Source organism: Diabrotica virgifera, chromosome 3 (assembly GCF_917563875.1).
Source record: "Diabrotica virgifera virgifera chromosome 3, PGI_DIABVI_V3a".
NCBI classification, from domain to species: Eukaryota; Metazoa; Arthropoda; class Insecta; order Coleoptera; family Chrysomelidae; genus Diabrotica; species Diabrotica virgifera.
This window is the reverse complement of record NC_065445.1, coordinates 72,849,805-72,864,991: the sequence shown is the minus strand read 5'-3', so window position 1 is coordinate 72,864,991 and position 15,187 is coordinate 72,849,805. Positions and strand designations below refer to the sequence as shown.

The window sequence follows — 15,187 nt, the reverse complement described above, 5'->3', positions numbered from 1 at the left end:
CGCTTCGATCATAACCAAATTTAAATCTGCCAACAGGGCTACTGATATACACAGCCCGCTTACGCCGTCGCTCCTTCAAATTTTTCAGACACTAACCGGTCCCGAGCGACAGCGAGGATACAACCATTGTAACCACAAATGAGACTGGTAACAGAGTACAATAAAGTGTAACTGAGTAACATAAACTCACCAATATTTTCGTGTGTCTACGAGTAGTTGGCTATTTACTGAATTAGGTACTATTAACACATAATATAATAATATATTTTTCTATTGGTAAAAATATTGGTAAATGGAATTATTCATCGTCATAAAATATTTATTTGCAAGATTTTTAACTGGTGGTCACATGAACGCTTCGCCAGTGTACCTAAGTCATTTTGTTTCCCAGTTAAAATGTAAAAAAGTTTGGTTTTTTTACTAACATTTACATTATATTAATTTCTAGTTAAGTTAGCTGTTGTTTTATCATATAAAAAAAACTAAATTATATACAAATAAGTTAATAACAACTCAATTTGGGGTCAGAAGGTACCTTGGACATAATACACATGTGATATCTTGTGCATCCATGTTTAATTTAATAAATTATAATAGTCAATGTTTCCATGACTGATTGAGTGTAAAGCATCAGCACTGATGATGATCTGTTATCAGATTGAAAACTGATTCCCCTGTTTCAGTGCTTGTGATGTAGCCCTATTTAGGGAATTTTAATTAATATACCTTTTATAAAGGATTTTACTTGTTTTTTAAGTTTATAATTGTGAAAAATAGCGGACTGTTTTTAAGTTTATTCAATAGCCCACGTTATATAATATAGGAAAAAATGTTTGTCTGACAAAAATGTTGGGCATTTTAACCAATCCGACAGGTAGAACATGTCAAATGACAGGAATTACGTTGGTGATAAATAGCATATTTTGCATGAGAATTTAATGAAAGGAGGAAAAATCAATTGGAAGTTCTGTCCGACAAAATTCATGGGAAGATTTCGTAGTCTGACGTTCGAAACTGTCTATATCTTGACATGAATTTTGTCGGGACCGAACTTCCAATTGATTTTTTAACCTTTGATTAAACTCTCATGCAAAAATCAGACTGCTCTTTATCACCAACATAATTCCTGTCATTTGGCATGTTCTACGTGTCGGACTGGTTAAAATGCCTTACATTTTTGTAGCACAAAATTTTTTTCTTATTTTATATTATAACGTTGGCTATTGAATAAACTTAAAAACAGCCTGCTATTTTTCACAATCATAAACTTGTCAGGATGACACGTTTATCACTTTCCACAATTAAAGACTATTGGTTATGTAAATTTAGGCTATTGATTATGTTCAAAATAAGAGTGCTAAAAGGAACTACAACGTTAACGGGATTTTATTATCTCATATGGTCAATGGACCTCTAAATTTGAAAAAACCGCGGAGTGCTACCATTTAAATGGGTGCGTTTTTGAGAAAGGGGTGAATTAGTCCCTAGGCACAGGGTGAATTAGGGTGAGTTCTATGCACTTTTGGTACAAAAACATCTACAGGTAAATTAAGTGCGTTCGCGGGTGCCTGTCGACGACTAGTCGGCGACAAATTAGCAGCAAAACGCATGCGCACTTTAAAATGATATAAATAATATCGTTAATAGATAAATATACAAGGTATATTTACCTAGTATAATTTAATAATTATTTATTAATATTAATTAAAAGTAAATATACCTTGTATATCTGTCTATTAACGGTATTATTTATATTAAGTGAGGTTAGAAATTGTCGGCGACAATTTGTCAACTGTACCCGCGAACGCACTTATTGTTCCAGGTTAAATTTACTAACGAAATATCACATTTTAAAGTCAAAAATATTTTTCTTTACAAAAATATATTCAAAAGAAAAGCAAGAAAAAAACACGAAAGAAAGCAATTTTGTTTTTTGCCCTATAACTTTTTTCCACGGAGATATAGGTATAGGCCATAGAGAAATAAAAAGAGAAGAGAGTGCTTGGTTGCATACATTTGATTGTCACACTAGACGCTAGCGACTCGATGAACTACTTACCGAACTACACGGCTAAAAGCGGGCGTGGCGGGATATTTAAAATTATTTTAGATTTCACTTAGCTATGAAGATCTATTTACAAAAACAAAATAACTGTATTTTTAAGTTTTCTTTAATGTTTTAGTGTAAAAACCTAATTTCTATGAAATAATTTGGAAATTGTAATATTATTTACACATTATTTTATTTATGTCATAAATAATATTAAAATTTTAAATTTTTTCATAGAAATTATATTTTTACACAAAAAAATTACAGAAAAAATATTAAAAATACAGTTATGTTGGTTTTGTAAATAGATCTTCGTAAAACATGGGAATAAACACTGGGAAAAAAACTACACACATTTTATTTTTATTAATCTTCACGGCGACCTCTTTATTCATCTTATATTTTACAAAATGCAGATATTACTAGTTTGATTAGTAGCCTAAAAATATCTAAAGAAAAATATTTTTTTTCAGAACTTTCAGAAAAATAGAAAATAATATAAACACTGGGAAAAAAACTACATATATTATATTTTTATTAATCCTCACGGGGACCCCCCACTTCGCATGCATGTATGGAGTGCTGATAAAACAAAATAAGAAAATCTATGCAGTAAAATTGTTTTGAAATAATGATGTAAAACACAGATCAACACAAAATGCATGCATGTCCCCGCTCTTTATTCTTTAATTATCTTATCTTTTACAAAATGCAGATATATATTACAAATTTGTCTAGTAGCCTAAAAAAACCTTATAAGTTATTCTACATTTCCCTCAGAACTTTTTAGAAAAATAGCATACATATATACAGAGTGTAACAAAAATACAGGTCATAAACTAAATCACCTATTCTTTGACCAAAAATAGTTTGAATGAACCTAACTTACCTTATTACAAATATACACATAAAAAAAGTTACAGCCCTTTGAAGTTACAAAATGAAAATCGATTTTTTCGAATATATTGAAAACTATTAGAGATTTTTTATTGAAAATGGACATGTGGCATTTTTATGGCAGGAATATCTTAAAGAAAAATTATTGTGAAATTTGTGTACCCCATAAAAATTTTATGGGGGTTTTGTTCCCTTAAACCCCCCAAACTCTTGTGTACGTTCCAATGAAATTATTATGGTGATACCATTAGTTAAATTCAATATTTTTAAAACTTTTCGGCTCTTAGTGTTTTTTCGACAAGGCAGTTTTATCGAGTTGCGGCTTTTTTTCTAATGTTTAGGTGTAATATGTTTAGGTGTTTAGGTCTAAATTAGGCGTAATACTATACTCATTATCATGCTGACTGGAAATTGAGCGTTTATTCTTGACTGGGTTATTAATGGAGGAACTATTTCTTTGTTACTAAAAATGTGTACATTTGAAACAGAGATTTCATCAGAAGAATGTGCAGGTATAGGCAAAAGTTGATCATGGACATTGGATATGTGAATTATTTTGGAGGGCACTGCATTATTTAATAGTTTTGTTTTTAAACTGCTTGTAAATTGTGTTTCCTCAAAATGATCTTCACATAAATAACACCTAGTTTCAGTAAATTCAATACCAATAATTTTAAACCAGTCATGACGTCTTTTTAAATCTTTATCTGGAAATCTAAAAAACTTTTTATTTGTATACTCTGGGTCTGTGACAGGATGAAAATACTTGTTATTACAATAGAAAGCTAAAAATCCGTGAACATATTTACTGGGTTTGGATTTAGAATTTGACATTGCAAAATGATAAACTAATATTACCTACATACAATATAACCACTATAAATTGTAACTAAACAGAACCTTTATTGATATTTAACCTACCTACTTACAAAACACTGACTTTTGTTACAATACTAGTTTTTTATTTGTATTTACACTATAAAATGATAAACTAATTTTACAGTTGAGTCCATTGGCAGAAAGTGGTTATGACAATCTCTGTGAATGAGGTGAACTTTGTATGTAAATTAATGCCAAAATAAAATTAGTTGTGAAAAACAAACAATAAACAAACCAGAAATGTTGCAAATTGTACTTAAATCTGAAAACGTCCCCAAGCGTCTTTTTTGCACCTCTATTTTTTCGATGTACTGAATCTAAAAATAACATGTATGTTTACTTAATAACAGGCAGTAGCTGGTTTGTCTTTAGTGTCATGTGTGGAACACAATGGTGCTAAGTAACAAGTATGTGTTTTATCTCTCCAGGTATTAATGAGAACCATGGACTCAACTGTACCTACATACAATATAACTACCTTTATTAACGTTTAACACCTTGGTTAGCGATCACTTAAACTAATAACCTGTAATTTTGTACCATTTTATCCTTATTTTGAAACCAATATGAGAAACTAAAAACTCTCGCTTTAGAGCATTTTAAATCATTTAATAACAATGGAAGCCAGCGTCTCACACGGTATTACAGTCAATATTTTGTGTGAAATGCTGGCATCTCACACGGTAGCCAAGGTGTTAACCTACCTACTTACATGTACTTACACTATACTTGTTATTCTATTAGTCTACTTGTCTACAAACATGGGAGACCTATGTCCAGCAGTGGATCTAGAGGGGCTGATGATGATGATGATTAGTCTATATCACTTCTCTGTAATTCCAAGTTCCTGAAAATAAAACAGAAGGCAATTTTAATATAATGCTTATAGAGCGTGAATATCGAGGTTAGGGAGTTGAACTAACTCAAAATGTAAAGTGATTTTGTTATTAAATTTGTAAAAGTATTTCTAAGAATACACAAATAGCATTTTGCAACTAAGAAAAAAATAATATTAATTACTGAAAAATATTGAATTAACATTACTTTTAGTAGAATGCAGTAATTAATCACATCATAGTTTTTGAGAAATTAACTCATAAAAGAAAGCAATTTTGATTTGTTGTAAACACCACATGAATGTAATTTAAAAATTTGGTTGTATGTTAATTTTTTACAATAAATATTAAAATTTATTGACCACCATTTTAAGGGTACATTTTTGGACATAGTTATTAATTTAAAAAGTCCACCGAACCCACTGCAGGAAACAGAGATTTTAGTTATCGAGGTCCATAAAACACAAAATATTTGTCATATACCTACCTACCAACAAAGTTCTTTTTTATCTTATGTCTCTGTGGATTAAAGTAAAAATATTTATTATAAATAAAATAATTATTTACCCACCTAATGACATTAATGTTATCTTCAATGTTGCTGTACTTCGTAATTATCCTTTTCAAAAGTTGATGTCTTTGTCGAGTCTGTCTATACTCCCAATCCTAGAACGAAAAAACAAATCAATTTTCTTTTAATGAAAACTAAAAATCAATAAAGAGATATGGTATGCATAGAGACCTATAATTTAAACTTGAATGGTATGAATTAAGAAGTCAATAAATAAAACTGATGATAACATGCTATACACTCTATGTTTTGCGTATGATCAGATTCTTACGGCCTAGGGTTATAACGATATTGAATATTATATGACACACAAAATCTTAGAAGAGTACCTGCACTGGGGTTTGGAAATTAATACCAACAAAACGGAATATATGTGTGTTGGAGGTATACAGCAGGATCTATCGTTGGAAAATGAAATAACTATTAATCACTATCAGGAATATAAATACTTGGGTCTTAAAATTACACAAGATGGAACATTGGACAACAATAGCCAAGAAAAGTGCACGCAAGGAAGGAAAGCTATGGCATTATTAAACACAATCCTATGGGACCAAAAGTATCTCCAAAGAAAATAAACATAACATCTATAACAGCATTGTAACATATAGCAGCGAATTTTGACCACTAAAAGAAAAATCCGAAAAGATGCTCAGGGAAACTGAAATGGACTTCTGGAGAAGAGCTGCTCGTATATCAAGAATACATAAAATCAGAAATACAAGAATATTGGAGATAATGGATACGATATACAATACAATTCATACAATAATTAACAATATAAAAACAAAGCAACTAAGATGTTTTAAGCCACTACAACGTACGGAAGACGACAGATTACCTACGAAAAGCTGGATAGAAGAAATTCATAGGGAAATGGGAAACTATACATATAGAGAAAGAGGCTTGAAGGAAGATATGTTACGATAAAGAAAAAGGCGATTATATAATATATAAAAAATTGTATTTTCACCTACCGATATTCAATTTCAGCAATTCCGGCACTATCCAGTAATGAAAATATGTTCAGTTCAGTAGTATTCAGTACAAACCATGTACAAACCGCCAAATTATCTATTTATGCCGGGCCGGGAAATTGCAAATTTTCACAACAAAATGGCGTCCTAAAAACACAAAGTCAATGTCAATTGTCAAAAATGTAAATTTTCTTCACGGTACAATCAAAATACTTTATTGTACCATGGGTAAATTTTAGTTTCAGAAACAGCAGCGCCCCTATGTGCTACTTACCTGCGCAGAAAGATTGTGCCAGTTATTCCCTATCCTTTGACGTCTCTCTTTTTTTTATTTCTCTATGGTATAGGCATTGCTTCAGTGAAAACTAACTTCCATTCTTCCTCCTTAAAACTAAATCTGGTAAAAGTCTCTAGGATTTACAGTTTACGAAATAGAATTTTTCAAAATTAGCCGCTCACAGCATTTTTGGGACATTTTTCCCATTATTTCGCAAACATTGTTCTGTAACTTTTTTCTACGCATTTCTAGGTATATGCAATGGTACATTTAGTAGAAAGAAAAGTCAATTACCGTTAAAATGGTGTATTGTAAAAGATTATATGGCTCTATTTTAAGCAAGTTATGCTGTTTCAAGGTTTTATACTTTTTATAATTTTTGATATTTTTAATGACTATTTTTTAAATTTCTCATTATGACTTTTTTTCTTGAACATTTAGGTACATATATTAAGGAATACAAACAAGCCTATTTTCTTTACTTTAAAATGGTGTATTGCAAAAAAATTTAGGACTATTAATTTTTAAACTAGATATCCGTAAAATATCCAATGGTATCCGTAATTTGAGAAAAGTTTGAATTTTTTTTTAATTAAAAGAATATAATTGCATATTATAACATAATTTTTAATTCCAAATAACTTTTCATAATAACACTTTTCGATATTGTGAAATATAAAAGTACTTTACTCTTGAGCGAAATTCATATTTTTTAACATACCTCATACACTATTGATAAAATGTTATATCTGATGATTGCATCTTAGGTTTTAAACTATGCAGAGTATTTTATAAAGAATATATTTGTTTCATAAAGTTAATAATAAAAAAGTTTTCCATATGGTTCCACTTTATTGGGATCTATTGTATGTGTATGTTAAATTTTGAAGAAGCATTATCTTGCTTAAAAATAGTCCTAGAATTTTTTACAATACACCATTTTAAATTAAAGAAAATAAGCTTTCTTTTTATTTGTACAATTTATATACCTAAATATACAATATAAAAAGTTATAATGAGAAATTTAAAAATAATCGAAAAGTATATCAAAATTCATTGTTTGAACAACCATATCTTGCTTAAAAATAGCCATACAGCCTTCTACAATAAACCATTTTAAAGGTAATTGACTTTTCTTCCTGTAAAATGTAACATTGCATATACCTAAAGCTACGCAGAAAAAAGTTACAGGACAATATTTGAGAAGTAACAACGAAAATGGGCCAAAATCGCCGTAAGTGGCGAATTTTGAAAAATTATATTTTGGAACCTGTAAATCATAGAGACGTTTACTAAACGTCATTTTAAAGAGGAGGGATGAACGTTATTTTTCGCTGAAGCAATGCCTATACCGATATCCCCATGGAAAAAAGTTATGGGGCAAAAAACAAAATTGCTATCTTTCGTGTTTTTCTCTTGCTTTTCTTTTGAATATATTTTTGTAAAAAAAATTATTTTTAACTTTAAAATGTGATGTTTCGATAGTAAATTTAACCTGGAACAATTTTCCTGAAGACGTGTTGGTACCAAATGTGTATAGAACTCACCCTAATTCGCCCTGTGCCTAGGGACTAATTCAGCAATTTCTCAAAAACGCACCCCTTTAAATGGTAGCACTCCGCGGATTTTTCATATTTAGAGGTCCATTGACTATATGAAACAATAAAACTCCGTTAACGTTGTAGTTCCTATCTGAAATACATAATCAATAGCCTAATTCCCCTGTTTCAGTGTTCCCACACATCAAAGTTTGTCCAAGTCGACGCCGCACATACGTTGATTTTAAATAATTAGCTGGCCAAAAGTCAAATTTCAAAAGTGACGTAAAAAATTCAAAACACGTCCTAGAGACACATTTTGGTTTGTCTTAACAAAAACTTACTATCCCTGCTCCAGAACTATTCACCGCGCACGTGTGCACGTGCGAATACGCGCGCTTATAGCTGTTAGTGAATTTTAGTTCTCTTAGCTTAGTAGTCAACGTTTTAAAAATTGTGACATTTTGTAATATTCACCTTATTTTTCAAAGTGATTGTGATGGAATCGAATAATTCAGGTAATAATGAATATTTGTTGAAATATTTATAGAAAGTTTACCGTTATTTTATATTATTTTAGAAAGTCAGAAATAAGTCATTTTATAGTGACATTTCTGTTTAATTTTTATGTTTATAAGATATTTAGTTATATTATCGCCTCCGATCGAGCAATACTATTTATTTTATAGCATACTGCATATATTTGGCTAATTAATGGCGTACAATTTAGCTGCGGATACCCGAAATACTGGGGTTTTTAATTTTGCTATATAGGATGACGTCACAAAAATAAAAGTACCTTCTTACTTGTTTTAATTATAATAAGTTACGATTTTTTTTGTTTTAGCTATATCTGGTGACTGAACATAGTGCTCCGTAAATATCTTTGCCACCAAATGGAGCTACAATATTTTCCTAATCTAGACGACAAATTAAAATATTTGGAAATTCACTTGTTGAACTGTTATATCTGATAATTTAATCTGCTGATGAAAATGTGCTGTATTTCTACAAGCAAATAAATAATGGTTAGATGGAACATTTAAAACTGGTAGAAAAGAAATAAATGGAACCAAGTCGGCTTTCTAAATTATTTGAGCACTCCAGTGAAAGGAAAAAGAAGAAAAACAGAAGAAATACGTTCTTTGCTTGATGATGAAGTTATCGTTCATGCAGCACAGACATTACAGGCTCGTGGAAAAAGGAATGCTTTAATAATACCAAAAGAGATCTCAGAGATCCCAGCTAGTGCAAGGAAATACAGAGATGCGTACAGGAAATTAAACTTCTTTTAACTTCTGACCCACTATTAACAATTTTAAGCAGCAAAAAACGTCTACAGAAAAGGATTAAACCAGGCTCATTTTGTTCTGAAACATTTCGAATGCTGTTACCTACCGGGTGACCCCAAATACTGAGTCCGATATGTCAGATACCGACTGAGGTATAAGTAAAAACCTGCATGTTTTGTATTAATTTTAAATTTTGATTTTTTCTATGAAAAATAAGTCAATTTTTAAAACACAATATTTTTCTTTGATTTGTACCAGGTTTAGTAGAAATATGCTGTAAAATAATTTTGGCCGCGTAAATTCATTAAATCGACGTATGTGCGCTGTTAAGCTATGAATAAATTTTCATCTTGCTATTAATAATCTTTTATTTGGTACGCGGGATCCAGGACTATGACATTACATTTTCATAAGATGTGTGCGGTGTCCCTTAAATTGATTTTGATTTAAATCGATATTTTGGCAATAAGTTATATTAAGAGGAAACAGTAGCGATCAAGAGGTAGCAAAAAGGCGTTCCAAGATTGCGGCTGTAATTTTGAATATTTTTTCGAGATATTTGGCACACGTATTCGTAATATAATAAAGAATGGCGGTACAGAGCCCAATTTGAAAAATATATTAATATGTGGAAATTACTCTGTAATTAAATTCAATATTAAAAAATCGAGCATGTACCGCCATTAAGAAGAACAAAAAAATACACTTTCTTCAAATAAACTTTTTTATCCGATGCCTAGATTTTGTGTCATTTTGGAACTACTAATGAAATAAAAAATTTTAGTAGTTCCAAAATGACACAAAATCTAGGCATCGGATAAAAAAGTTTATTTGAAGAAAGTGTATTTTTTTGTTCTTCTTAATGGCGGTACAGGCTCGTTTTTTTTAATATTGTATTTAATTACAGAGTAATTTCGACATATTAATATATTTTTCAAATTGGGCTCTGTACCGCCATTCTTTATTATATTACGAATACGTGTGCCAAATATCTCGAAAAAATATTCAAAATTACAGCCACAGTCTTGGAACGCGTTTTCGCTACCTGTTGATCGCTACTGTTTCCTCTTAAGCACCATCTATCTGTTTAACGCTTTTCTCTTTCGGTAGGTGTTCTGCGATAATCCCAGATCAAACACTTTATCAGAAATAAAACTACACGTATTCTATGACTCGTCGTTAGAAGAGGCGGCAAAAGAGGCGTACCAACGTTTCAATTTGAATTCTACGCAAGTGAACTTGGGGGATTGTCGTTTGGTAATGTACAATAGAAAACACGAATGTATCGATAGTAGTTTTGAGTCTGACGAAATCAAATTCTGTGATATTGTAAATAGAATGAAGAATTATGTTAGTCAGTTTACCGAATGGATGTTAGAAATTAAGGAACCAGGTACGTTGATTAGTTATACAGGGTGATTCATTAAGAATGTCCAATCTCTGAGTTGTAGATTCTAGACCTCAAAATATTAAGACTTAACCCAAATCACTTAAATAAAATGTGGCTCGTTACTGAGTTACAGGGTGTTTTATTTAAAAATGTAATAGCTATTTTTACCCAGTACTTTAAAACTATTTGATCCTTGTCATACCTACTTGGCAGTTGGCAGAAAATGTAGGTGCTGTACATCCTACTAAATTATGATAAATAAACGTTTCTGGCTACTACCAGAGGCGTACGACAGGGGACAGTGAATGCTTTACCCTTCCGAAATTCTACGCCACTGGCGGAATTGCTATTTAATCGCAATATTTCGATTATTCTCCAATACTTTCTATGTAAATAATACACTCTTCATTCGTAACGTTAAAGTCAATTAGTTTTTGAGACATTTGAAGTTGAAAATGAAACTGCTATTTTAAATGCCCGGACTTGGCGTCGAGGCTTGAACTTGAACGATACTGTCAAAATACGTTCCGTATTAAAATATAAAAATTTAGTGTAACAAAGTGAAAAATAAACTAATACAAACAAACTATAGTGAATTTAGACAGACGACAGTGCTCCCGATAAAAATAGTTCGTCAAAATTCAGCAGAAACTAGTGAGTAAGCATTGCAAAAAGCATAATAACCTCTCAAACAATTGATAAACAACAGACAAAAACATTCCGATAAGAGGTGAAGTTCCGTCGAAAATAAAAGCGACGTTGCCGGCTATTGAAAAATTTCTGCAATAAAGCCGAAACATTAATACGAAAATCTATATCTGAGTAAAACTCCAAAGTGCTGAGAAGGGTTGACGCTCCGCCAAGTCGATTGGGCTGACCCCCCTTACAGCGGTACAATGGAGCAGATATTAGAAAAATTAGAGAGAATAGATGAAAGAAATGTAAGAATCGAAAGCAAAATAGATAAAATGCAAGTAGACCTGGATAAATTAAATAAAGAAAACGAGCAGTTGAAAGCAGATAACCAAGCAATGAGAACTAAAATCACGGAACAAGAAGTTAGAATCGAATTACTGGAAAGACAAGCCGGAAGAAAAAACATAATAATACAGGGGGTCGAAGAAAACCAAACAGAAAGCGAACAAGAGATGATAAATAAGATAAAGGGGATAATGAAAAAAATCGACGTACAACCAAACCTAGATGAAGAACTGGTAGAGATGAGAAGAATAGGTAGACAAGGTGATCCCCAAAATGTACCCAGACCCATCTTATTAGAAATGAAAAAGGAATCTACGAGAATGGAAATTCTGAAGGCTGCTAAAAACCTAAGAGGAACTAAAATATATATCAATGAGGACTTCCCGAAAAAAATACTACAAGAAAGGAAGCATCTTCTCCAGCACATGAAAATGGTACGCCAGGAAGGACACACAGCCGCACTAAAATACAACAAATTATGGATAAATGGTGAACTCTTCTCACTGGAGCAACTAGAAGGCATGGATGTAAATTACTGGAGGAAACCGGAAGAGAAGAAGAGTAACGCTAGGACAATAAACGACAGATCCCCCCTATCTGATGATATAGATCCACGCGGAAAATTGATAAAAATGACGTCAAAAAACTAACAAAACATATAACAAAAGGCGGCGACAGTATAACGGAGTTGGCAATGAATACGGACATGAAAATATTTTGTAAGAAAAGACGCAAAAACAAAACAAAAACAAATAAAATAAAAGACAAAAACAGGAAAATAAGAATAGGAACGTGGAACATTAAAACACTTCTAAGACCAGGCAAAATGGAAGAGTTGGCAAAAGAAATGACAAAATACAGGATGGAAATACTAGCGCTACAAGAAATAAGGTGGGCAGGAGAAGGGATGATCAATAGAAGAAACCACACAATGTACTACGCAGGAGAAAGCAAACAGGGTCGCAATGGAACCGCCTTTCTAGTTAATAATAGCGTAAGAGACAAGATTATTAACTTTAAAGCGGTTGATGGAAGAATATCATATATAAGAATGAAAAATAAACAAGCAAATTTAACATTTGTTAATATATATGAGAATGCTCCCGAAGAAGAAAAGAATGAATTCTATGAGAAACTTGAAGAATTGTACGAAGAAATACCAAAGAACGACATACTAATCCTATTAAGAGACTTTAACGCAAAGATAGGGAAAGAAGACACGAACAGAGAAATCGCAGGAAAAGAAACGATCCATCAAAATACGAACAACAATGGCAGGAGAATATGTAATCTAGCAGCAGCAACCAATACTTTTATTATTAGCACCCAATTCAAGCACAAAAAAGAGCACAAAGTAACGTGGCTAATACCTGGAACGACAGACGGAAACCAAATAGACCACATCCTAATTTTAAAAAAATGGAGAACAATTGTACAGAATGTGAGGTCCTACAGGGGAGCCAATGCTGATTCGGATCACATTTTGGTGATAGGCGACATGAAATTGAAGATACTTAAAGACAAAAACGACAGAAAGAAAAGAAAGAGGTGGAATAGGTCAAAACTAAACACAGATAATGCAAACAGAAAATTCTGCACTAAGTTGGAAGAAAAACTACTAGTTCTAAAACCATCGGACATAGATGAAACATGGGAAGATATAAAAGATAGTATTTTAACAGCAGCAGAGGAGACGATAGGACTAATGAACGACAATAAAAGAAAAGATTGGTACGATGAAGAATGCGAGCAAGCTAGTAAAGGCAAGGACCAAGCAAGACACAGGTGGTTGGCCACAGGGAAACAAGAAGATCTCCTACACTATAAAGAGAAAAAGAAAGAGTCAGACAAATGTTGCAGAACTAAAAAGAAGAAATGGATTGAAGACTTACTGCTGGAACTCGAAGCTAATAGTAACGATAATGCAAGACTATATAAACACATAAAAGCACAGAATAAGAAAAAGATTCCGGCAAATATTGGAAAAAAGGAATGGGAAACACACTATAGAGAATTGTTCAAAAAGAAAGGCGATGCTGAAAATGCAGAAAATGAAGAACAAACAGTAAATAGGAATGAAGAACAATCAGAGCCTCCCTCATACAACGAAGCATTGGCGACCATAAACAGATTAAAGACAAGGAAAGCAGCAGGACCAGACGACATTATAAATGAGTTCTTCAAGAAAGGGGGAGAGGAACTGGCCCACAGAATCCACAAGCTGATAGAACGAATATGGGAAGAAGAACGCATGCCGAACGACTGGAATTGCACTAACTACAGGGGAATCACGCTATTAAATACAATGTACAAAATATTAACTAATTTGATCAGACAAAGAATAGAAAAAGAAACAAGAACAAAAATAGGTGAATACCAACATGGATTCAGAGAAGGTAAGTCAACAATAGATGCAATACACATTGTAACGCAAATCGTCGAAAAAAGTTACGAGCATGGAATAGATCTACATATACTATTTATTGACTACAAGCAAGCCTTTGACAGTGTAATAAGGGAGGAGCTAATTAATGATATGAAGCAACTAGGCATTCAAGAAAAACTAGTAAGTCTCACGAAAATGACGATGAAGGAATCCAAAGCACGAATCTTAACAAGGGAAGGCCCGTCAGATGAAGTACAAATGGAGGTAGGTGTCAGACAGGGAGACTCCCTATCAACAACATTATTTAACATTGCCATAGAGGGTGCAGTAAGAGCAGCCAAAATTATATAATATTATATATTATCTAATATAATATTAATATTAGATAAAGAAGCAAAGAAGAGAGGGCTAGTAATAAACCAAAGCAAAACGAAATACCTCAAGTGCTCAAGAGAGAATACGAACATCGAGAAAGAAATTAAGCTTGGAGCATATACATTTGAAAGAGTACACCGTTTCAAATATCTGGGAGTGATGGTGAATGGCAGAAATGATAGAACGGATGAAATAAATGAACGCATCCTACTGGGTAATAAAACCTATTGGAACTACCAAAAATTCTTGAAAGAAAAACACATTAGTAAAACAACCAAATTAAAAATTTACAAGACTGCAATCAGGCCAGTGATCACCTATGGTGCAGAGACGATGTGCCTAACACAAAAAGATGAAATGAGATTAGAAATCTTAGAGAGAAAGATAATTCGACGAATAATGGGACCGGTGAGGATAAGTGTAGGCGAATTTAGAAGATTAACAAATGAAGAAATTAAAGAAGTCATCCAGGGTGAAGACATAATCAAGTTCGTGAAGGCGCAGAGGCTCAGGTGGCTGGGACACACAGAAAGAGCTAACCCAGACTCTACGCTAAAGCGAGTAACTGGCTGGAGACCAACAACAGGGAGACCAAAGGGAAGACCCAAAACAAGATGGAGAGATCAAGTCTTAGGAGACATAAAGAAGCTGAGAATCTACAATTGGAAGGAGCGTTGTAAGGACCGGAAAGAATGGAGAAAAGTTGTAGACAAAGCCAAGTCACACACGCTGCTATAA

General features: G+C 32.5%; 1 protein-coding gene and 1 long non-coding RNA gene across 5 annotated transcripts in view; one reads left to right on the top strand and one right to left on the bottom strand.

Moving 5' to 3' along the window:
• Positions 1-15,187, top strand: part of LOC126881126 (ubiquitin carboxyl-terminal hydrolase 47) — a 138,640-nt gene that overhangs the window by 90,012 nt on the left and 33,441 nt on the right. For all 4 annotated transcript variants that reach the window (XM_050645186.1, XM_050645185.1, XM_050645187.1 and 1 more), the window contains one exon: positions 10,428-10,710. In XM_050645186.1, the coding sequence (XP_050501143.1) occupies positions 10,428-10,710 (283 nt within the window). The remainder of the gene's footprint in view (positions 1-10,427; positions 10,711-15,187) is intronic.
• Positions 2,406-6,564, bottom strand: LOC126881128 (uncharacterized). Its single transcript, XR_007696726.1, has 3 exons — positions 6,211-6,564; positions 5,234-5,328; positions 2,406-4,673 (listed from the first exon to the last, which is right to left on the bottom strand). It is a non-coding gene; the product is annotated as an uncharacterized LOC126881128 (long non-coding RNA).